Source organism: Micromys minutus, assembly GCF_963924665.1.
Source record: "Micromys minutus genome assembly, chromosome: 3".
Classification (NCBI taxonomy): Eukaryota; Metazoa; Chordata; class Mammalia; order Rodentia; family Muridae; genus Micromys; species Micromys minutus.
In genome coordinates, this window is record NC_137972.1 from 86,347,112 (window position 1) to 86,370,721 (window position 23,610).

The 23,610-nt window shown below is 41.6% G+C and overlaps 1 protein-coding gene across 2 annotated transcripts in view; it reads right to left on the reverse strand.

Annotated features, from left to right (window-relative positions):
- Positions 1-23,610, reverse strand: part of MAP4K3 (mitogen-activated protein kinase kinase kinase kinase 3) — a 131,806-nt gene that overhangs the window by 64,017 nt on the left and 44,179 nt on the right. For both annotated transcript variants that reach the window (XM_080914393.1, XM_080914392.1), the window contains exons 3-6: positions 9,114-9,204; positions 3,054-3,118; positions 1,555-1,610; positions 932-979 (exon numbers count right to left, since the gene is read on the reverse strand). In XM_080914393.1, coding sequence (XP_080770519.1) covers positions 932-979; positions 1,555-1,610; positions 3,054-3,118; positions 9,114-9,204 — 260 coding nt within the window. The remainder of the gene's footprint in view (positions 1-931; positions 980-1,554; positions 1,611-3,053; positions 3,119-9,113; positions 9,205-23,610) is intronic.

A 23,610-nucleotide genomic window follows, 5' to 3' on the forward strand; every position in this document is an offset into this window, starting at 1 on the left:
ACATCCACTTACATCCCAGGGAACAGTAGAGTGTGCGGGCAGATGGGTGTTCTCTGAGAACAGAGGCCCGGGCTTGCATCAGGGACTAGGAATGCAACATGAATCACCTACCCCCATAGAAGGTTAACAGAGGGAAAAATAAGAGGGAGAGAATTGTATAAGGAAGTAATCAAAGAAGGGAGAAAAAAATAAATGAAAGAAGAACCATTTTGGTTGAAGAGCGCAGTGTCCTTAGGAACACCACCAGGAGCCCTGATTGAGCTAATCCCAGCTTGTCTAGAGTATGGCAGTGTTTTCTTCCAAGAACCAAAGAGGAGAGCACGGCAGGTGTCAGAGTCTCACTCAGCCTCCTAGGCGCATCACTAACACTATCTAACATCACCATGTAAGACACATTTCCTAAGGAGGGACAAACTCAGTTTATGGTGGTTTTATGGATGCTAGGGAGCTAATTTGTATCTGATGAACAGTTACAAATAATCTTAAAAAAAAAAAAAAAAAACTATGAAAGCCCTAATCCAGCCAGGTGTGGTAGTGCTTGTGAATTATAATTCCAACTCTCAGGAGATGGGGACAAAGGGAGCAGGAATTCAAGTATATTCTCAGCTCTATAGTGAGTCTGAGGACAGTCTGACCTATATGGCGCCATGTCTCAAAACCAAAACTGAATGAGCAACTGCAGACTAACCCATGGAAACCCCACACTTTAGAACGGTAGACTTACTGTGTGTGATACTGATTTAGCAATGCTACTCTAAAAATGTAGTGAAACATATCATAGATCACTGCTTATTTTTGTAATATATTTCAGGTAGCGAACTCATCAAGTAGAATAATCAAAAGAAGTCTGCTCAGTGATTAATCTAGAGAATTTAAAAGTGATAAACAGGTTATTTAAAAGAGAAAACCAGGTCAATAATATAACATATACCTTTATATCTCTGTGCATTTTTCCTTTACTGTGAAGGTAATACAATCCCTAGAGTTAAAAAATATATATATAGAAAAATAAGCAAGATTTATCACATAGCACACTGAATAGTAGTTATTACTTTATTTACTCTATAGAAAACCAAGTATCAAGTCATTATAATAAAGTACAGAGTCAAGAGAAAGATAATAAAATAACATTTAGTAAACTCTGTGAATAGTTTGAATTGGTTAAGTGTATAGCTCACTAAAATCAGAATGAATCTCAATTCTTCTGACGCTACTGAACTATCAAGCCTTCTTTATCATTAAGAGAAATATACAGACCCAGAGTGCTTGACTTCTAGGTTATACTGTAACCTTTATACTTTATAGTATTTAACTGTAAACATTTTGTATTTAAAACAATTTTTAAATGCACTAAGGACCAGATATAGGTTGGTACAGAGTACTTGTTCAGCATGTGTGAGGCCATCGGTTCAACCCTAGCACCACAAAAACAAAATACACCTAAATAAAAAAGTAAAACGTATTAAAGTCTTCAAACTAGGTTATCTCGTCCCCTAACAGTAATGTATAGTAAGCAAACATTTAGTAAAGAATAGTAGTTCAAATCTGACTTGCCTGAAGTGTTTCTCTGCTAACATATGCAATCTGTGGTTCGGAAAGAGGTCCAGTTACTATAAGAGAAGAAGAAAATTATTGTTAGCAGGATTAAGCAACATATGTTTTCCAGTAAGTAACCAAGTTTATAAATTCCATTAAGAACAGATTCAACATTCCTAAACAATTCAACTCAACTCAGTGCCAAAAAGGCAGAGATTTTTATTATGGTTCTTTTTAAATGTGACACGCTCACTCTTGTATCTCCAGAGTTCAGAACAGTGCCTGTCATGTTTATAAACAACTGAACAACTAAAATGATTATATTTTTATTTCATACCTTGCTGTTCTGATGATATTCATAGATAAAAAGTTTGGACTATAATCTACAATACATGATCTTCAACTTACAATGAGTCATGTGCTGGATAAATCCATTTTACATTGATAATATTTTAGGTCAAAATGAAATTCTTATGTCCACATATGACATCACCGCTAAGCAGCCCTGGCCACCATGTAACATCAGTTGTATATCTCAGGGTCTCATTGCCCAGTGCATCTGCAGCATGTTACGACTCTAATAATATAAACAAGAGTATGTACACTCTCGCTGTACATGGATATAGACCAGTAGCTTAGTAAAGGTTCAAATTCAAAATCCGGCATACCATATGGACTGAGTGTAAGAGTGTTCCATGCCATTGCTAAGTCAAAGGCCTGTAAGTTGTAGGCTTGCATGTACTACACTTGCAGATGAACGAAAACTAACTCAGCACACACATGATTCTGAAACCTGCCCCTTCACAATCATAGACATTTTCCTACAGCAAGATACATGTCTTAATTTTTTAATCCTAGCTGTAATGCGAAAATTGCACTGATATGTCACCACGTGCTATTTTAAGGTTGTGGAAAGAAGTGGAGGTCCTCTTTTGTTCCTCCAGAAGCTCCTGTCCTGGTTTGGGCTGGCCCCAACTCTGTAATGGGGAGAAAGAAACCCAGCAAGATCAATGGGTGTAAACACACCACACCCTTGAGAAGAGACGGAAGGTGAAGCGTCTTCAACAGAGGCCGTTGCTGTTCATCTCCCACATGGAGGAAAGCTGCGAACCCTCCATGCACACAGAGTTCCACTGGGAACGCCAGCTGACTGCAGTTTCCCTAGTCAGCTTCTGCTCAGTGTTGGTTAAGTCTCCAGTTGGATGGTGCTGTCTCTGCTCTGTCATCAGGCTACCCAAGGATTCCTTCCTGTTGGATGTTGTAAAGTCATGATTTGATGTTGTGCTATCTACTAGAAGCTTTTATTTATCTGCTACTTGCTATCTACCTGTTCTTTGACTTTTGCTTGCTATATACTTAATGACTTCACTCTCAAAAACTGTCCTGTGTGGCTGCCATAGATCAGTCTCTGGATATAAAGAACTACACAAATAGTTATTTCCTGTATGTGCATTTGCTAAGGTTTGAGTATATGTTCCTCTAGAATTCATATATATATAAAGCAACTCTGGTCTCACCATGATATATGTCCTGTAAAGAGCCACCTCCACAGAATTCCATGCAAATCCAAAGTTTATCTCGCCTGTGAAAAGACAATACACGAGTTATGTCTTCATGATAAAATGTTTTGCGATAGTGTATGTGCTATGACAATGAAAAGCTACAAATGCACCATGCTATCTTCTTAAACAGCAACGAATCCCTGAGTAAATGATCCATTTCATTGTTGTAATCCAACCCTAGGCTTACTACTTAAGATACACCACTTACAGAATATAAAGTAGTCATTGGACATATTCAAATGGAACCTCTTTTTAGTTAAAAACTTCCTGTTCTATAGTTTATCTATTTACCCAGATTTAGCACAGAAAATGCTAGTCCATCCCAAATATATCACTTTGATAGCGCTCTTCTTGATTGATTGTTGTTTCGAGACAGGGGTTCTCTGTGTAGCTTTGGTTGTCCTGGAACTCAATCTGTACACCAGCTTGGCCTGGAAATCTCAGAGATCTGCCTACCTCTGCCTACCAAGTGTTAAGACTAAAGGTGTGTGCCACCACTGCCCATCTCATACCCAATAAACAAATGTAGATGTTACTCTCAAATGAAGATTCCAGAATGACACTTCCGGAGTCTATAAAACTGATGAACTCTTTTGCTCATATTTCTCATATTTCTCACTCAGATGGTGTAATCATGCAGTGACAGAAGAAATAGTTAGCAAAGATTTATCATCTTTTCCTTTGTTTACTCCTTTATTCAATCAACTATTCCTTTTTCCTCATAAAGCATACCAGGAACTGTGCGATTGTCTGGGGAAGAGATGGGTAGGGAGTCTCTGGATTTGGTAAACTCTGTTTCATAGGTGAACAAATGCATGACTGAATGAAATGACAAACCAATTAGACCAGAGGCCAGGAAAACATGGCCCCTGGCCCAAATCTAGTCCACTGCCTGGTATATAGTCCTGAAACAATAAATGATTAAATGGTTACGGGAGACATTGAGTATTATAAAGTTCACCAGAATCCAGTTACACATGTTCATTTACATACTGTCTAAGCTGTCCACATACCAAGACAGAAGATCTGAGTAGCTGTGACAGAGTTCCTGTCACTCACAAAGCCTCCAATTTTATTACATGGGTCTTGACTGACACATATCACATACTCTCACCGATGCGGAAACTAAAGCACTTACAGTACAGTGGGGCTGCTGGGGAAGGCGGGAGAACTCAGAGATGGGGAAGGGAAGAACAGTGAGGACGGGCGGGACCTAAACAAGCTGTACACATATTTCATGGAATGTCACCTTTGTCTTAGGGCCATCACTGCTGAGAAGAAACACCACACCCAAAGCAACCTGGGGAGGAAAGCCTTTTTTGGTTTCCTCTTTCATCACTGAAGGAAGGAAGTCAGGACAGGAGTTGAGACAGGGCAGAGGCCTTTCCCCTCCCATATTAATCACTAATTAACAAAGTACCCTACAGGTCTGCCTATAGCCTAATTTTATTATACAGGTTATTTCTTCATAAGAGTATTCCCTACTCTCAAATGACTTTAGCTTCTGTCAAACTGACATAAAACTACTAAGCACAACAGGGGAACTTAACTTATACAAATAATACACATTTATAATTTTTAGTTAGTAATAAAGTTACGTGCCTCTGATTTCTAAAGAAAAAGTGTGCTGAGTTTGGATTATATGCTATGGACCCTATGGATAAACATGTCCTGGAAAATTAAGGTTTTGTGAGGGGACAACATTTAAATTGAGTCTTGAAGTTCAAGTAGGAAGTCACCGAGGAGAGACATAGATGGGCCGATGCTAAACAGTGGAAACTGGAGCAGACGCCACGTTTGAGAGATGGGCTAATGGAACGCACAGCACCTGAAGAGGCAATGATCAGAGGAAGCTAGAACAGGTTGGGGTTGCACTGAAAAGCGATTCTTGGGTACAGACTCCTCGGTACAGCTACCTTCACTTGGATAATCTTTAGTTTATCAACATCTCTCTTAAAATGTGGCATTTGAAACCAAGCACTGTTCTGATGCTATATGAACAGTGCATTAAAAAGCAAAGCTGTTGGTATTAATAGGGAGACAAATGTGGTGGTGTGTGGGGCAGTGGACCCTGCCACCAGATAGAACTGGTGAGGTTGTAGCAAAAGTTCAGAGCCCTGATTAAACTCATAACTGAGAACGGCAGGAGTTGGAACTAGCTCCCAGACAAGTTTCCTGGGGCATGTGACCATGACACCCCACTAGGAGGACCATGACAACCAGTCATGTAAGGACAACACCTGAGGTCCTTGCCCATGCAAATAGGAGTGTCCCTAACTTCCCAGACTAGCCAATGGGAAGTGCAGACCCCACCCCAATGATGTTTATAAGGCTTCTGTCCACAGGAAATAAAGTGATGAATTATTTCACCAAAAATCACCTAAGGGCACATGTCTATTGAACTGTACAACAATTCCCTGTTTCGTCTTACTTAAATTGTGTTAATTTATTCTATGCAGTGACTTTCTAGTTTATACAGGCAAAGAAATAATATGGACCATATATGCTGATACTACTTAAAGATGCTGAAAACACTTTTCATTTATAACATCACATTTGGTTAAAACCTCTTTTTATAAAGAATAAATAAAGCTAGAATAGTCAGAATGTCTTAGAGAATGACTCCACCTGTTCACAGAGGGCTCTACTGTGATGAGAAATCTGTGGTATGGGCATCACTGACCCATCTGCCGAAGAAGATGGGGCTAAGACAATGGGCCCAGCTTACCCAGGTCAACACATTATATGGGTCTTTGTGGCTAGGCACCTAAATTAAAATAAAAGTAACCACAAGATCAATGTTAAATGAACTGGCATTAATGCCCCGTCTCAATAAATGTTTAAGAAGCCTTCTCTTATTTTGTAAAATTACCTTACTCAAAAATAAATAAAACAAATACATAATATAAAAGTAAATGTGTGTCACTATTTTAATCTTCCAGTTTGATGTTTATTAGAATTTATAGGGACAATGTTTTAACAACTACTATGCTGATCTGAAAATCTTATTTTGAAAACACACTTTCTCATCTTCCCACACAACACAGATTTAAAAATAATAAACTTTGTGTGGTTGATACATTGTTCACAAACACAGGAAAACAAAAGCTGTGAACAGAACCACCAGGACTTGGTCCTATGGGAGTGTCTTCTGTTCAGCACTCACTGCGCCACTGCATTCACAAGGTGACTCGACGTCATCTTCAGTCGCCAGTGTGAAAACTACGCAAGTCAGTGAGCACTACACACTTTTATATGGGCTAATTCACTAGGAGTCAAATTTGAAATCTTTTGGTTCATTTTAAAATAGATGCTCGAAACCATAAAGGCAGGTGTTCCACCCAGTGTGCTCTGTCCTTGGGGAATATAAAGTGACCAATTTACTCTAGCAATCCTTAGTACAGCCTGAAGTTCTCCAGAGTCCCAATGACCTTGCAATCTGAAGACACCAGCAGAAAAGAGATGTCAGTCAGAGGCTCAGGGCCTGATCTCACTGATATCCTGTGTCTGTGTTCGGACTGGGGACAGGAAAGGGGAGGATCTACACAAAGAACTCTATTGCCTGTATCTAGTAAGTTTCAAAAGAACAGGTGTCCTTCAAAGGGTAATTGTAGAGTAACAGTAACAACTTTAGTCTTTTTCTGTCTAAAAAAAAAAGTTAGAAGGACCTGGGAGTTAAATTATCCTTGGCTCTAATAGGGTTAAAGAATAAGTCTTTGGTGATTTTTTTTAAGAGAAACACAAATATTCAGAAAATATGCATTAGATATGCAGCATGCTACTAGCTAATTCTTAGTCACCAGAGGAAGGCTCTGCAGCCTCCATGCTGACGATGCCATACCCTGGTGAGATCAAGTACTCAGTGCTATGGGCACTCAGTCGGGATCTCTCCATGAAGTGAGTGTAGACAGCCTGCGAAGTGGGCTTCTGAACCTTAACTATTCACTGTGCATCTAAGAAAATTCATGGGCTGAGTCTGATCCCTTGTGGTAGGTCTGTCAAATAACACCTGTACTTCATCTTTTTGTTTAACACTGCTAGAGTACAGTAATAGCAACACCAAAGAGCCTTGTGACAGAGTATCTGGTGGTGTACCAAACCCCTTGACCTCTATAAAACAAGCAGGCTCCATTTGGATTTCTGGAGCTAAGTAGTACTGTGGGCCAAAGAGGCATCGGCGAGGGAATGGGCAGGCTTACATCCTGCCAGTAACAAGCAACTGGGTTCTATTACATCCTATTTTCTCATCTGAGAGAGAACGGGCTGGATGACAAGATCTCTCCGTCCTTTCCAGCATGAACACAATACAAACCTAATTCTTGGGATTCCATGCCCCTCTTTGGTCCAAGTCTGTACTTAATCAGGAATAAAGACTCTGCAGAAGAGAGCTAGAGGAAGGAAAGAAGAGCTGTTCTTTTATTTCTCCCCTGCTTTCAAGTCTTTGTCATTAGCAATGCCAAGGATGGAACAGTCACCTGTCTAAAGCAGCATCTTCACGTTACATCTCCACAGCACTAAAAGAACACAGTCTTATTTTTTAAAATGACCCTAACTTTAATTTGGGTTTGGGGAGAAGGGGGTGGAATTCACTATAATCTTTACATTTAGATAGACATAAAACAAAAGCAAGCGTGCTACTGAACATTTGTTTGTAAGTTGGACATAATGTACTAAGAGGCGCACTGCTCAGTGTGGGAATGATCATAGAGGCACTGGTGTGGTCTGAGGACAGTGCTGGTGGCGGCATTAACATCAGTGAGCATGCTCCTCATGGGTACTCACCCCCAGGTGTTGTCACCTCCATGTTACAGAGGAGGAAATGAGGACAAAGAGTGACTAAATAACCTGCCATAACTCACATTGCTAACTACTGATGGAAGCCACGATTCTGACCTTTCCATCCAACCCCTAACTTCTGTATCACACCGCCGTCTTCCTGCAGGGAGACTTTGGTTGTTTTGCCACGGGAAGTGCACTAAGTAAGTAGGTTTGGCTTCTTACGCTGTACAGTGCTTGACAAACATGATTAGACCCATGTCTCAGGGAAGTACAAAGCTCTCCTTATCTGCCCTAGGAAGCAGCAGGTAAAGGCGTTTAGGAGTGATTTTTACTGTATCTGGATTCAATCACCAGTACCATAAACTTAACTGGTTTTAGGAGACTGTTTCTCAAGCCCATACAGTAACTGCGCGGCTGGGCCTATCCCCACCATCTGGACAGGCGCTGAGATGGACTTCTTGGGCTGCTACCATCATACTGACAGTAAAGGATGCTCACAGGACTGTCCAACTGCACTGACCTACCCTGTTCCTTTCCCGTCTCCATCCAACAGCTCCAGTGAGAAGAGCTGGTCTGGTTTGTGTTATGCATGTGGGTCATGTGAAAAGAGAGCCTGTAACGGGCATCCCAGCCTCCACCAGTAACAGAGGAAAACATTCTCTACTCTTCCTGGTAGAAGGACTTTAAGAAGCAAGGAAGTCATGGTGTCACACTCATTGCACATGCAGAAGTGAGAGGAGCCAGGTAAGTCTGAGGGAACCCTCCACAGCACGTGACTTGATGAACCTGGCCTGGTCCTGCCAAAATAGCACAAGAGCTAAGACCATAGCCAGAGGTCCAATTTGGGACCTGGAAAAGCACATTGTGGACATAATTATAGTTCCTAGTCTTCTGAACAAAATTAAGCAAAAGAAAGAGGCCAGAGCATAAAACATTAGAAAAAAAAATCTAAGGGAAGAGATGTTCCTGACTGAATTCTTTTAAGCCTAAAAGAAAGGGGCAGCAGCTGGTGTATTTAGAGGCAGCTTCTTCAATGAAACCACAACCAGAATTCCCAAGTCTTATGCCGGTGACACTGTTACAGAATTACCATAATAGACCATAAGTCTAACTTCCGTTCATGTGAAAAGATTCTATCTTCTAAGTAAGAATCACGAATTATGGCACTGCAGTCAATTTTATTCTGTTAGGTGAAGGAACCATTACTGTTTTTCAAAAGGGAAATAAACAGTGTACCTGAGATAGCTTCCAAAATAAGCAACAATATTTGGGTGTTTGCAGTCTTTCATCATAATGATTTCTTGCTGTACAACCGCAAAGTCTTCTCCTAGGACACAAAACAAGCATGTTGGAGATACAATAGATAAAATGCTCATTTACTTTAAAACATGTGAGGGTAATTATACTTATGATTAACTATTATACAGCTAATGAATTTTATATCCAACACAACCAATACCTTGACATTATTTTTAACAACAATTTCAGTCCTGGCTTGAAGAATACTGTACCTCAGTGAAAAGTATGAATGCCCAACCCAGACTTCTGGGTTCCAATTCTGTTTTCACTAAGCACTTGGACAAATTACTTATCTCTGTGCGACTATTGGCCTCACAGGGCTGAATGAGTTACTACCTACAAAATACCTGGCAGGGTAATTTCCATACACACATTTCCTGCTAATACTAGCCCACCTTTGGGCATAGTTACTAGGAATACATACATATTATAAAAACCATCTTCACTGGGAAATACCCATTGCTTCACTTGGTTACTAAGCAACTTTTGGCTGGTATAGTAGCACACACCCATAGACAAGCTGGAGAGGAAGACGCGGGAGAATCATTAAATAATACTGAATAAAAATTCAGCATAAAGACGTGATCCTTCTTAAAGTCAGGGAAAGACCATTGATCCAGCAAGTGTGTGAGTGCTACAGTGCTGGAAGGCTCACACTAGGCAGTGTGAGTAAAGGTGACTCCCATACTCAAGAATCTCCACTTAGGCCTTTCCCAACAGTAGTAGGCTAGGAAAGGCCTTCCATCGATACCTGGCCAGACTATTTGTCATCTGTCCTGCTCCCTGCTTGGCCAAATTCTTCAAAATAAGACTTGGCAACCTGAGAGCACCATCACATGGTGGGATGTTCAAAGAGTATTTGTCAGGGAGAAACAGATGTGTAGGGAGGGGATGTGAACCAGAGACACTGTAGATAGAGAGAAAACAAAGGGGAGTGCTCACAACTAAGCCAACGCAGTTCAATTTTTAGTATTATAACCACAGACAGGTCAATAAAATGGATATTAATTAATGACTACTCATATCTGAAGCACGAAGTTGTCGGAGTAAGAAGCCCTGGTATTTCTGGCCATGGCGTCTTCCTATTGGAAATGTAGTTGAGACCTGAGGTGGCCTAGTCAGGAACCATGCCAACCCTGACCCACCCCACCCCACTGTAAGTCCTAATTACAATGCAAATAGTGGGGAAGAGAGGGTTCTCAGGTCCTTAATTACTTTAGCTTGTGTGTGCAAAACCACAAGTCCCTGGAAGGAGGCGAGGGAAGTCTCAAAACTCCACATGACTGAGTCTCTTCACATCCTATGGCATCCCAAGAAGAAATTCAAGTTAGAAATAATAGTCATCATAAGATGATGGGACTAGAACCAAGTTCCATGGACATGTGAAATATTTGGGGGGGGGGGGGTCAGTACACTGCTTTCTCACCTGTCTTAGAATATTACCGGCTGCAGTCGAATGGAAGAGCTGTACGTGGTCAAGGTGGATCTAGTCAGCATAGCATGTGACTTTTAGTGGCTGAGGCTCTCTTTCTGGGGTAGGCCTAAGAGTCATTAGTGATCATTATAGAAACGTTGATCTGTGCAGGGTTGGTACTTGATGGAGTAACAAGGGAGCCTAGCCTCTGATAAGATGCACACACACCTGTTCAAGACCTGGTCTCCTGTATCAGGTGTAACTGCTAACAAAGTTCTTCTGTTGTGATCTGCACTACATCAATCACATCTGTGTTTCCATTTTCACTAGGACACAGCCCTCGAGGACAGGATCAGGCCTAACTCATTTCCGTATCCTTAGCCATGATTTGTGGCTGCCTGTGATTCCTCCAGGGGGACATCGGGACACCAGCAACAACCGCATGCCTTCTACTTGAGCCATTTACTCTTCTTTTATCAATGGTTATGTTTTCAGTAATGTTTCTTTTTCCTATGAAATGTTATTGATCCAACTGTATATTCTCTCTCCTACAAGTCGACCGTGAGTAACAAGTTAACTCCTACATTTCGAAATCCAAAGAAAGCTTTCATACATTCAATTTCTAGAGGTAACTAAAATGCGTAAGTTTAGGTAGGAAGAAAGAAAGCACAGCTTAATACATTAGTAACTCAAAGGAGTTGAATAGCAGTCTCAGAAGACTTTCTTCAAGTTTGTCTGAAAGTCCAAAGATACATAAACAAGAAAAAAATTCCTAACACACTTAACTGTGATGCCAAAGAGTCCTTTTACTTAGTTAAGTCAGATAGCTTTCTAAAATGCTTTTCAATTCTACACTAGTTTTGAATAAAATTTAGTTGTTCATAAGAATTCACATTTCAGAAGTCCCTCCCCCTGACCAAAAGAAACCAGAAATAAACAGGCAAGTAAATAGTAGAGTACATATGAATGAATCAAGAATTAGGCAAAAAAAAAAAAAAAAAAAAAAAAAAAAAAAAGTCACGTGAGGTTCTTGGAACATGGCATACATGAACTAGTCAATAAATGTTAACTATAGTTAGCAGATGGAAATCAGTGATGGTCCCTGGCAAAGGGACTTGCAGATACAAGTGATTACCCTAAGATGGGAGAGCATCCTGACATCCAGGTGAGTCCTACAGAGATAACAGGACAGCTGGAGCAGGGTACCACACCACAGGCCCTGGAGGTGGAACAAGGGTCAAGAGTTTAGAAATGCTGCTCCAGAAGCTGGAAACAGCAAGAAAGCCGTTTCCCTTAGGAAGCCAGGAGTGCCATACAAGCCAGTGTCAGCTGGGGAAATAGGGAAATCAATCCGATTGAAGGCTCTCTCACAGGGATATCCACGTACCAAACACAAAACAGCACTGCGTGTATAGAGAAAAAGTGACTCAGAAAAGGCTTAAAACTTAAGCACAAGAGCAGAAACTATCAAGTTCCTATGAAAAACAAGCAAAAACATTTATAACACTGGTTTTTGAGAATTATATCAGGAACAAGACCAAAACACAAATAACAATAAACAGTGAGCCTGTGTCACATTCAACCTTTATGTAAAGAAGAGACAAAAGGCATCCTAACCTCTGGAGGAAAACAACTGCAGTCCACCCACCTGATAAGAGGTTACTGACTAAAACATAGGAAGCAAACAAATAACTCCATTAAAAACTGAATCAAGAGTAAAGGGGTCATGTAATTATCATAAGATGTACAAAAGTCAAACATGTAATCTAAAAATATATACATTTTTCACTTGTTATTTTTTTAATATTTGAAACTGGACCCCTTGGGCGTGGTCAGTAAACACATGAAGCCGCATGGCTGCTACTGTTAAAGCCCACAGAGAAGAGCACTCAGTCCACAGCAACTGAAGTCTCCATTCCTGCTGGCTGGGACTACACTCGGGTATTTGGGTTAGGTGCTTGTTATTAGCCTCTGTTTACTTGGTCCCCATTTTAAGTGTTACCGTTTGACTGGAAAGGTATCCTGGCAGTTGGGAGCCAAGAAACACCACAAAGCCACACGGAACAACAAATCTCAAACAAGATTTATTGGGAGGGTGGCTACCTGTGCTCCACGTAAGCAGCAGAGAACTGGACAGAACATGGGTTTGTATAAGGAAGGCTTCTTTGGGGGCGGAAAGGGGTGGATGCAGCTTTCCAGAGTTGCCGGGGATTAGAGGAATTATGTGGCCTGATTTTGGGGCAAACTTGGGGATTGGTGGAATTTTTTCCTGTAGGGTGGAGCCTGGCTACTCTCCTGCCTTGGGGCTGGGAACAGAGGTTACAGATGTTAGGGAAATCTAGGGAAATCTGGGAGGGAAACATCCACGTGCAAGCCTGATGGTTTAAGAAGTTTACAGTTCACAAAGTATACAAAGTTTACAAAGGGAGTGTCTGACCACCACAGGGAACGCTTTCTTAACCAGGGAGTATCTCACCACTTAAATTGGCTCGAACAACCAGCAATCTTGGCTGACCTCACCTTACTGTCAACACTAGCCTGAGGGTTGATTCTTAATCTGACTGGGCAAACCAGGATGTAGGACTGTAAAAGGCACCCTGGTTCTCAGTTGAGCTAAGGCTTGAGAGCCCAGTGACCCTGAAGGGACAGTAGGGGTTTTGCCTGATTCCTGGGCACCAGGCCCCATCACTAGCCGTGACCCTCCATACATTTGTGGCCATCAATCGCATAAGGACAACTTCCCAAGCCTCTCCACAGGTAGAGGATATGACCACGGGTCACATAGACTCAAGACAGATCTCCATTTTAATGAGGTACCTAAAGGCCTGGAGGCTTATTAGCCAATAAACTTTCCTTCCCAGACACCCCTCCCAGCAAAAGGTATTTAATCTCAGGCCCACCCTGAGAAGCGGGGTATGGTTCTACATCTACTTTCCACCATGACAATAAATGCTTTAAAACCACCGACTGCCTCTTTTCATCAGGATCTGCTGTGGGGAGCCATGGAGAAGGCCTTTGCCTACAGAGCTGCCGTCTAATCTCTGGCAGGCCTCTCTGTGCTGTTAGCCATGGCTGCTGCCAAGCCAAGCTCAAGGCCACTGCATCCACCAGAGCCTGGGTGTCTGAGAGCCTGAGAACCAGATGGCCCAGGCTTCTCCACTCCTCAGACCGCACTTCCCACCCGGCCTAGCTACAGTGTGGAGTTAGCTCAGTCACTTCCGAGTCCCACTAACCCTAAACCATGGGACCCTGCATCCCCAACTGCATGGCCAGCTACATCACAGAGAATAAACTCAGTTAAGGTACTGGTCCCCTATGTCCTCTAGAATATAACAAGTCGATCATTTTACTCATTCCTATAGAACCAATGGGGAATGGGACAGGGCAAAACAGTGCAGACTTACCAAACTATCCTAGAACCCAAGGTCAAGACGCCCCAGCTAACGTAGCTTCTGCTAAGCTGTCTTTGCAGAGACCCCTCCAGCTAACCACTTGTCTTTGTATCTGCTAAGCCCCCCTTAAGCGGCCAAGCAAGACACCAGGATGTGCTTCTTGGCTGTGGACACTGGAACAACACTTATTTCCTGACACCTGAGTGAAGTCCCAGCTGCCTGGAATAAAGATTTTCAGTTGCTGTAAGTTGTGTCTGAGGTCATTTCTGGTAGGTTCCCTGTAACACTATGGAAAACAATTCTAAGGTTTTTCCAAATTAGATCCGCACAATTCAGCAATACCGATTTTTAGTAAATACTCAAAAGAACGAGAAACATGATCTGAGCACATTCACAACCTTCTCTTGATCTGAGCACATTCACAACCTCCTCTTCATCACTGTATTGTTCACAATAACTACAAGGTAGCAACCAACCTAATAGCCACTGCCAAATAAATGACTAGGGAGATGTGAGACACACACAATGTTACACACACACACACACACACACACACACACACACACACACACACACACACACACACTGAAGTATCATTCAGCTATAAATAAAAAGGAGACTCTGGCATGTGCTTCGCTAGTGAAAGTCCCTGAAGAGAAGCTATGCCTGGCTGTGAATAAAACCCCCTGGAAGGAGTCTGTGTGCAGAGACTGATGGACCAACTGGACAGTCAATACTGGGGCGAGCTTGGGATTTTACATCCTGTAATAATGGACCTTTTAGAGTCTGCTGACTTTCCGGCAGAGAGCTAGGAATGTCATTGGATAGACCCACAGAACAGACGGCACCGTAGACCTACCGAATTGCTCCCCCGTCCTGCTGTACCCTCCTCCTCAGCGTATTTACCAATGCTAAAACATTTTAAATTTGACTTGATTTATGAATTTCTTTGTTCTGTAAAACTGCAGTAACCTCCATCTGTGTCCCTGGGCCAAGATCACTACAAATAGCTCCAGGATAAACTGCCTTTTATTCCTTTTAAGCTGAGAACTGTATTTTATGCTGATAGCTTCAACATGAATGGAAATGAAGGCTAATATGCTAAATAAAAAGCCAATGACAAGGAAAAGTTGTACATAATTCTAACTTACATAAAGAATTTAACATAGCCAATCTGACAGAAAATAGAACAGTCACTATCAAAAGACTGTAGTAGGAGTGTGGTGGGGAACAGATGTTCAGAGAGCACAAACTTCAGTCATCCAAGATCACATACACTGTTGTATAACATTCTTATAGCAACAAGACTATCGTATACCTAAAGCTGATAAGAGGGTGGGAACCAGGAGCTATATACTGTACTAAGAGGGGGTCCTATGGACACTTTAAACATGGACTGTAGAAAATGAAGGTTTCTTGTCCCAATGTTGTCACATTAAAAATAAAGTGTTAATAAGTAACGATCCACCGATCTAAGGTGGAAAAGAGGAACAATGTGCAGATTAAATAGAACACCCAGAGTTACTTTACTTCTAATTGTTGGTAATTTCAGGGGGGGGAAATACCTCAGTATTTCTGTCCAGTACTATCTGCTGGAGTTTTTAACATGGTCTAATAGAGTAGAGCAGCTAAGCAACAGTGCATCCTCTGAATAGTATCATCATAAATGATGTCATGACAACTCTACCCATTACGACAATAAACACCCGACAGTGCAGCATAAACAAGTGGTGGCCAGGGATCTGCTCCAGTACACGTGACAGGTAAGTCCTTCCCTAAAGACTCGTCCCTCTGTGATGAAACTAAGGACAGGGTGCCACACCAACCTGTAGAGACAGAACTAACACCAAAAGCTGACAGGGAAGAAAGGTTCATAAAATACCACTGTGGAAAAGTTAGTGGACGAGGTCTTACCAGCACCCTGTCACTTTTAAGTATTGTACTGCGGTTTAATACATGCTGCTCTCTTGGGAACAAGAATTAAAAAAAAAACCTACCCCTCCTCCCATGAGCGTCCCTGCGCATCACTGTCAGCATCTTTCACTGTGCTGGAAAGGGATGAATGCTCTCATTTTGGAGACTTTCTCCTATAGCTGACAGCTAATTAATCAGGTATCTTTTGTGCTTATGGCCTACTTCAGTAGCTGGTGCTATAGACGACAAGTAGCTACACGCAACTTTAAGATGGACTTCAGGCTACTAAAGAAGGAAGACTCAGGAGGCCTGTAGAGACAGGCCCTTCTCAGAATCCGAGCTCCTGGGCTCTATGCTGCTTGCCAGCCTCAATGGAAGCCGTTATCTTGACCCATCTTTACATTTTGTTCAAACTGGGTCTCAAGAGTTGGCAGTGTTCTAGCCTAAACAAATTTAAAAGCAAAGAAACAGACCTTTAATCTCACAGAGTCAGGTTCACTGACGCACTTACTGAAATGAGGGAAACAAAGGAATAGTGACCGTCTCAGCAAGTGCAGCACAGAACAGTTATTACAGGTTAACACTGTTTGGACAAGAGTGGAGCTGAGGTGAAGTCCAAACAAAGCAGTGTTTGACAGGCTCAGAACAAGTCACGCACTGGGGTGCAAAACAAAGGCCAAGTCCTCTCTTTTGGATTAAGAAGTCACAACAGACATGGCTGCCGTGTCAGCCAAGTCATAAAGCAACATGGTACTTTTGTGGTGTATTTTATTTTAATTTGTATGAATATTTTGCCTGCATGCATTTTTTGGTTTGTTCCTGATGTCTGTGTAGGCCAAGACAACACTGTCCCTTTGGAACTACAATTGTAGAGGGTTATGAGTAACTAAGTGGGACATGGTGACTGACCGCAGTTCTCGAAGAACTGCAGACCCCAAAGGATGTTAGGAGCCCCGCTGTAGAACTGGACTTCCAAGACTCAAAGTTCTAGCTCTGCATTCATTAGCCAAAGCACTTTTGTTTCTTTAACTAGAAGAGATAGGGTAATGACACAAGGATTAAATGCATACACCTCCCCTAGGACAGTGGCTGGCACAGACTAAGTTTAAATAAGTGTCTGTAACAAACTGCATTGTAGTAACAACTGCCAGGATTTGCACTAACTCATCCCTATACCTTCCTCATTTACTTGATTTATCTACAAGGATTTACTGAGTGCCTAGGAGACACTAGGAATCTTGTGGAAAACCAAGTCTGTCCTCAGAGAAACGATAGTCTAGTGAAGCCTGTGGCACCACGCTCTTTTTAATGTGAAAGGGTTTTAATGCTGAGACTATGGACTTAACATGGGGAAAAGACACAACGTTCCTCAATGACGTGCGACAAGACAGTGAATGCTTTTGGGGCAATATCACGTTTTGTTATCGAAAACTTCAACACTAACTAACCAGGAAGAGTCTTAATCCAATACTCAGTATTTGTAGCATTTCTAAATTCTTGGCATTTTATAGTCTGCAATATATATTCATGTGTCTTGCTTTCATGTTCTTCTGATCCACTCGTACACAACAAAAACAGCTGTTATCAAACAAAAATGGCTAAGGGATGATCTTTGCAATTCAATACTTTCAGCCCTAAAAACAGGACAATCTTATGCAAAAGCCAAAGAAACTGTCATCAATTTAAAGCAAATGGTGATAAAGAAACAAGTAACTACATACAGAGAAAAGAAAGGACAAGCAAACTCTCCAACTCCTTAGGAACTGACCACATAAACCCTGAACACACCCAGTCTTGTGCTTCAGACCAGACAGTCCCTGTCAGTGCTCAGCTCACGGGGCATTTTATCACTGAACACTCATAGAGGAAACAACTTTCTCTCTCTGACCATTATAGGTGTGAATGCAAACATGCACATGGGCATTGGGGGTGGGAAGGTTATTAACACAGATACACACTCAAGTGCACACAGCACAACAAAATGACATTTAGAGCTAAGTTCTCCACACTTGTATGTGAGCGACAGCTACATACTAGACTTATGTATTTACTTCCATGTCTGATTTTCCACTGGACACATATCAGTGTCAGATAGTGTACACACATATTCATAGAAATTCATACAGATATCCATATATACACACGTATGTGGGGGGAGAAACAAAAAAAAAAAAAAAACCCAATTCCCATTCTTCATACTGTTTACGTGTTTGTCTCTGTCACTGAACGTCCAATACATACTGCAGTTCTCATTCTGGGCTGATAACTACATCTCGTGGGTTCAAGAAGAAACGGCTCCACTTTGACCAGAACTCACCTCTTCTTCAGTTACTCCAACCTAGACGCACAAGCATCATACTCTCTTACCTCTTTGGGATGCATTGTGTACCCTAGAAGAATCCACCAATAAATTACAAGGCTCTCTAGCTAATGGTCCATGTCTTAACAGCCCCTTTTCACAGGAGGCCTTGAGAGGAGACTTTATTGCCACCTTCACTCATTTCCCCTCATTCTCCCACTGAACCACCCTGAACAAATGCTCAGCCTGCAGTATTCACTACAAGGCACACACCTCTTAGCATCATGCCGGTTTTCATCCTTACCTTCCTCTAAGACTTTTTCCTGGGGTTTGGTAAAATCTTCATGTTGTGTGCTAGCTGAATGACTTTGGTAGCTCATGCTCAAGCTTCCTCTGCTGAATTCTCCTTCTCTAGTAGACCTCTAACATTAAAATTTAACCTCAGGCTCCAACTTAAGTCCTTTCTCCTCTACCAAATCTTCTTCCTGGGCGATATCATCATCCTATATCTTGCCTTCAGAACTAGTTATATTCTAAGGATCTTGAAATTGAACACTAGCCTGATTTCTGGAACTGCAAATTCATAGCCACTGTTTAGCCAACACGGGCATGCTAAGATATGTAAAACATACACCGCCAAACCCAGGTACTGATTCTAAGATCCTGTTCCTCAGGTAGACAGCCCTCTAAAAGCCTTTTATAGGGTCCTCTTTATCACAGTCCTCGGGACATCTATGATCCAGTCCTAATTTGGAAGCTCATTTCATCCCAGTGGGAATTGGTTCATACCGATGGAGCCATGGTGTCTTCTACCCTTCTTCCTTCAGAACACTGGCCTTGCTTGTGACTACCTGGAATGATCTTCCCCAAGAGGGTCCTACGACGGTTGTCATTCTAATCTCAAGCCAATGCCATCAGTGTTGAGCACTGGCTAAAGTAGTCCTCAACCACTTTCAACCATGACATCTCATTTTGACTCATGAAGTTAGCTTCCTTATGTATACACTCTATTTACTGTGTTAGTGTTAACTAAAATCTAAGCTTCTCAGGGGTCAGGCCTTAGCTACTGTGTCTGGCATTAGATAGACAATGAATAGATACTAATCAAATGATTGATATGAATAATTTTTCACAGAATACAGACCTAGAAAGTTATATACGGTGGAGTAAGATAGCCGACCACTAGCCCCAAAGGAATGGCAATTACCAACAGGAGAACAACTTTTGTTCAATAATAAATATACTATTTTTCACAAAGGCTTAAGAAAAAAAAATCTTGGGGCTGGAGAGATGGCTCAATGGTTAAGAGCACTGACTGCTCTTCCAGAGGTCCTGAGTTCAACTCTCAGGAACAACACGGTGGCTCACAACTATCTGTGACAGGAGCTAATGCCCTCTTCTGGTATGTCTGAAGACAGCTACAGTGCACTCATAAACAAACAAACAAATAAAAAATATTTTTTTAAAAAAGGAAAAAAAGTCCTAAAAATATTAAGTCTAACCTTTCTGATTATGGTATCCCTAGTAAGATGGCCATCAGTCAGCTCCAAAATTGATGACAGAGCTGAGTGTCATGCAGCAGGAGTGTGCCCAGGCCCTTAATGCCAGCATTCAGGTGCCGCAAGCAGGCAGAGTTCTGAGTCCCAAGCCAGCCTGCTCTACATATCAAAATCCTGTCTCAGACACGAAAATAAACACACCCTCCCTGAAACAAAACAACAAAAACAATAAACCCCACAAAAAAAACAAGCAAACATTGAAACAAAAACCCCAAATGGCTTGTCAAAGGACTAGAGAAATGGCTCTGTATTAATACAGAGCACTTGCTGATCTTTTAGGGGACCCAGGGTCCCATATGTTGCTACCAACCATTTATAACTCCAATTTCAGGCAGTCCAAAGACACACATATGGGTAAAGCATCCATACACATAAAATATTTTTTTTAAAAAAAAGAAAAAGAAAAGATGGCAGTTTAAAAATGGCAACATAGAAAAGTACTCATGATACAATATTGTATCGTATCCATAAAATATACATTTTTGGTATCTGTGATGGGCAAGGCCAGGCCCAATTCAAGCCTAAGAATACAGTCAGAAATGGAGCCTGGCTGAGGACCAGTGACAGAGCTCTTGCTTAGCAATGAACAAGTTCCTTGGCTGGATTCCCAGAACTACAGTGAAATAGAAAATAGATGTATAGGGAAAATACCAGAAATCACCATCTTTTCTCACAGAACTGATGCCTGTTCCTGAGTGTGATGTTGTCTTTCCCCTGCCCAGCCTGTTGCTTGCAGCAGAGATTACTCACATTACTGACCATCTTGTGAGCCACCTCTGCAAGGCCACTGCAGAGCTCTCAGAACTGTGCCATTACACGAGGCACATCCATGTTTCGAAATGCTTGTTTTCTGGTGCAGTGGTATGCTAACAAAGGCAGCTGACGTGTAGTGAGAATACCCATGTGTTGTACAGATGCATCGCCTGTCCATTAAAACCCATGGCTTACAGGAAAGAGTAGAATAGAACTCTGGGATTAGAGACAGGCAGGAAGAGAAGTGGGAGAGATGAGAAGACACAGAAGCATTGGTGCCTGAGCTGAACACAGGTAAATAGCCATGTGGCAGAATGTGGATTAATATACACAGGTTGTTTTAAATTATTAGAAGCCTAGCTATATGGACTAGGTATTTGTAAATATATTTTGTGTCTGAGTTGTTATCTGGGGGTTGACCTGCCCCTCACAATCTGCTTAGTTCACTGTAAACAAAATTTATGTGTATGTATGAGTATTTCCATTTCAGTATCAAAGATTTGGAGAAAATTAAAAAGTTGACAATGATTCTACAACTCAGACTGATGAATGACTTTAATTTCTACCTCTGCTTTAATTCTATTTTCCTATTTTACAATGATCAAAATTGGTTTTCCAATTTAAGTCTAAAAAAGGATAAACTTATGTAGTTAAGCAAAAATAAATAAATAAATAAAACACCCCCACCACTTGAGAAGAGGAACTATAAATTGAAGTCATGTGAATAATATTAGAAGTCACAGTGAGACACTTCCAACTAACCTCACATGTAAACAATTTTGCCCAAGTATCTCAAGTTTTCACTTAGCTTCAGTTTCAAAATGGCTACCAGCTATTAGAAAAGGAGAAAAAGGTAATAACCAAATCAAAGTACAGATTCTTAAAGTCTTTATCAGATTGTATTTGACTGTTGCAGAGTTAAGTTTTATTTTTACAAAGGAGACTGACCACCAGAATTCTGAAGAGGTGTGGGTTCTATACTGCCCATGAAGACAGACTTTTTCCCTATACCAAGCAAAGCCAGAGTCTTCAGTTTTCAAGGCTAAGAATTCACAAAACAGTGTTTGACACAGAGGGGCAACCAGCACAGTTCATCCTGATGAAAAATTATCTGGCTTCTTTTAAAAAAAATGCAGAAAAAAAGACAAAAAGAAAGAGACATAGCCATAAATGACGGTTAAGACACATCAACTATTTCCAATATGGGGACTTTATTAGTAAGAAACTATTATCAATACTGTTAGCTGTCTCTGAGCACTTTAGAAATTTCACATGTGATGTGTACATGCTGCTTTTCCTGGTTGTTATTCCCTAGAGACAGGGCTGAGGACCAGGCAGCCCCAGGGACCCTCCTGTCTCTGCATTCTGCAGGCTCTTTATGTGTTTGCACGACGACCCCAGTATTGGGGTATTATGAATAGTGCTGCTTGTGTGCCAAGACACAGCAACATGACTGCTGAATCACACAGCACTTCTGTAGTGACTCTAAAGAAAGAGAGTCAGACACAATGGTACAAGTCTTCAGCCCTGGCTCTTTGGAGGCAGATCTCTGAGTTCAAGGTCAGACTGGTCTACATGGTAAGTTCTAGGACAGTTAGGAACTTACTTCAGCACTATGGACAACAGCACCTCTCCTATGTAAGTACTCAGTGCAGAATGCCATGTACTTTACACGCTGTCATTGCTTAACTCCCATAACAAGTCTGAAAATGAAGCTATTATTACTATCCCTCTTTAGAGATGAGAAAACAGAGACCCTTAAAATCTAGGTAACGGGACCAAGTGAGCATCTCTCCAGACCAAGAAAATATGTTTTCATTAAATCTGGAAATAAAGAGTGAGGGTATGGGCTGGAGAGGTGGCTCAGTGGTTAGAGCACTGACTGCTCTTCCCAAGGTCCTCAGTTCAATTCCCAGCAACCACATGGTGGCTCAAAACCATCTGTAATGGGATCCGAAGCTCTCCTCTGGTGTGTCTGAAGATAGTTACCATGTTCTCATACATAAAATAAATAAATAAATCTTTAAAAGAAAAAAGAAAGAGGGTAGAACTTTAGCAGGCTCATTCCCTCAGAGTTGTAGAAGTTTTCTGAAAACATGCAACCTGTGTGGGAGAATGACATCAAGTCCTGGTGACTTTGGACTTCTGGCCAAATCATCAAGTAACTTCTGCTCACTGATTAAAAATGGAAGGCCTAGTGAAAGTGCCGGATCCTCAATTGTGCCCAGATGTCACCAACCGCAAACATCTGTCTTACAAACCGAGCAGTAGAGGAAACGAAGTCTTCCTATTGGTGAACAGGAAGGTAATTACAATAGAGGGAATTGGTAACGGCACTAAACTGAAACTGTGCTCTGTGCTCATGGTATTTTCCTGTGGTTTACAAAAGCAAGCAACACATCCCCCAAGTGTCATCTTAATGGTACTTCTAAGAAATTTACCAGTGAGCTAAGTCAAGGGTAGGCCAAGTCTAACAGAAGGCAGCCTGGTTTTGCAGCTCAGAACGCAACTTTATATTTCAACCTCAAGCATCTGGAATATTATTGGTCATTCAGAGAAAAGCTGACCCATCCTTTAAGAAAAATTCTCTGAATAGATTTCTGTTCCCTCTGAAGCTAAAACCTAGAGTGTTGGGGGCTGCAGCCACATTGGCACAATTGCTTGCTTACTGTAGCAAGGAAAAAGCAAAAGAAGGTGGTTCTGAGGGAGGGTAGGAGAACAGTGGGCTGGGGAAAAGCTCAGGGAGATGTAGGTTTTAGGAGAACAAAGGAGAAGAGAGTAGAGCAGACAATAGTCAGAAGGGACTATTTAGATATTAATGACACATAGGTGCTAAGAGCTGGCCAGGATACAGAGCAAGAGGACAGGACACAAAGAGCCAGACTGCAGCTTCTCCAGTGTTAGGCCAGTCTTCCCCACTGGACCACACTTGCCTCTCCCAACAGAGCAATGTCATCTGCAAATGAGTAAGCTAGTATGATCTTGTCACGATTAGTCTGAGGAGTTCTGATGTCACATGCCCTCAGGAGTTACCTATCGTGTGTAGGAAAACCTGAGTGAAGCGTATGCTGGGCTCAGAGAGGAAGAAGAAAGAAGAGATGGC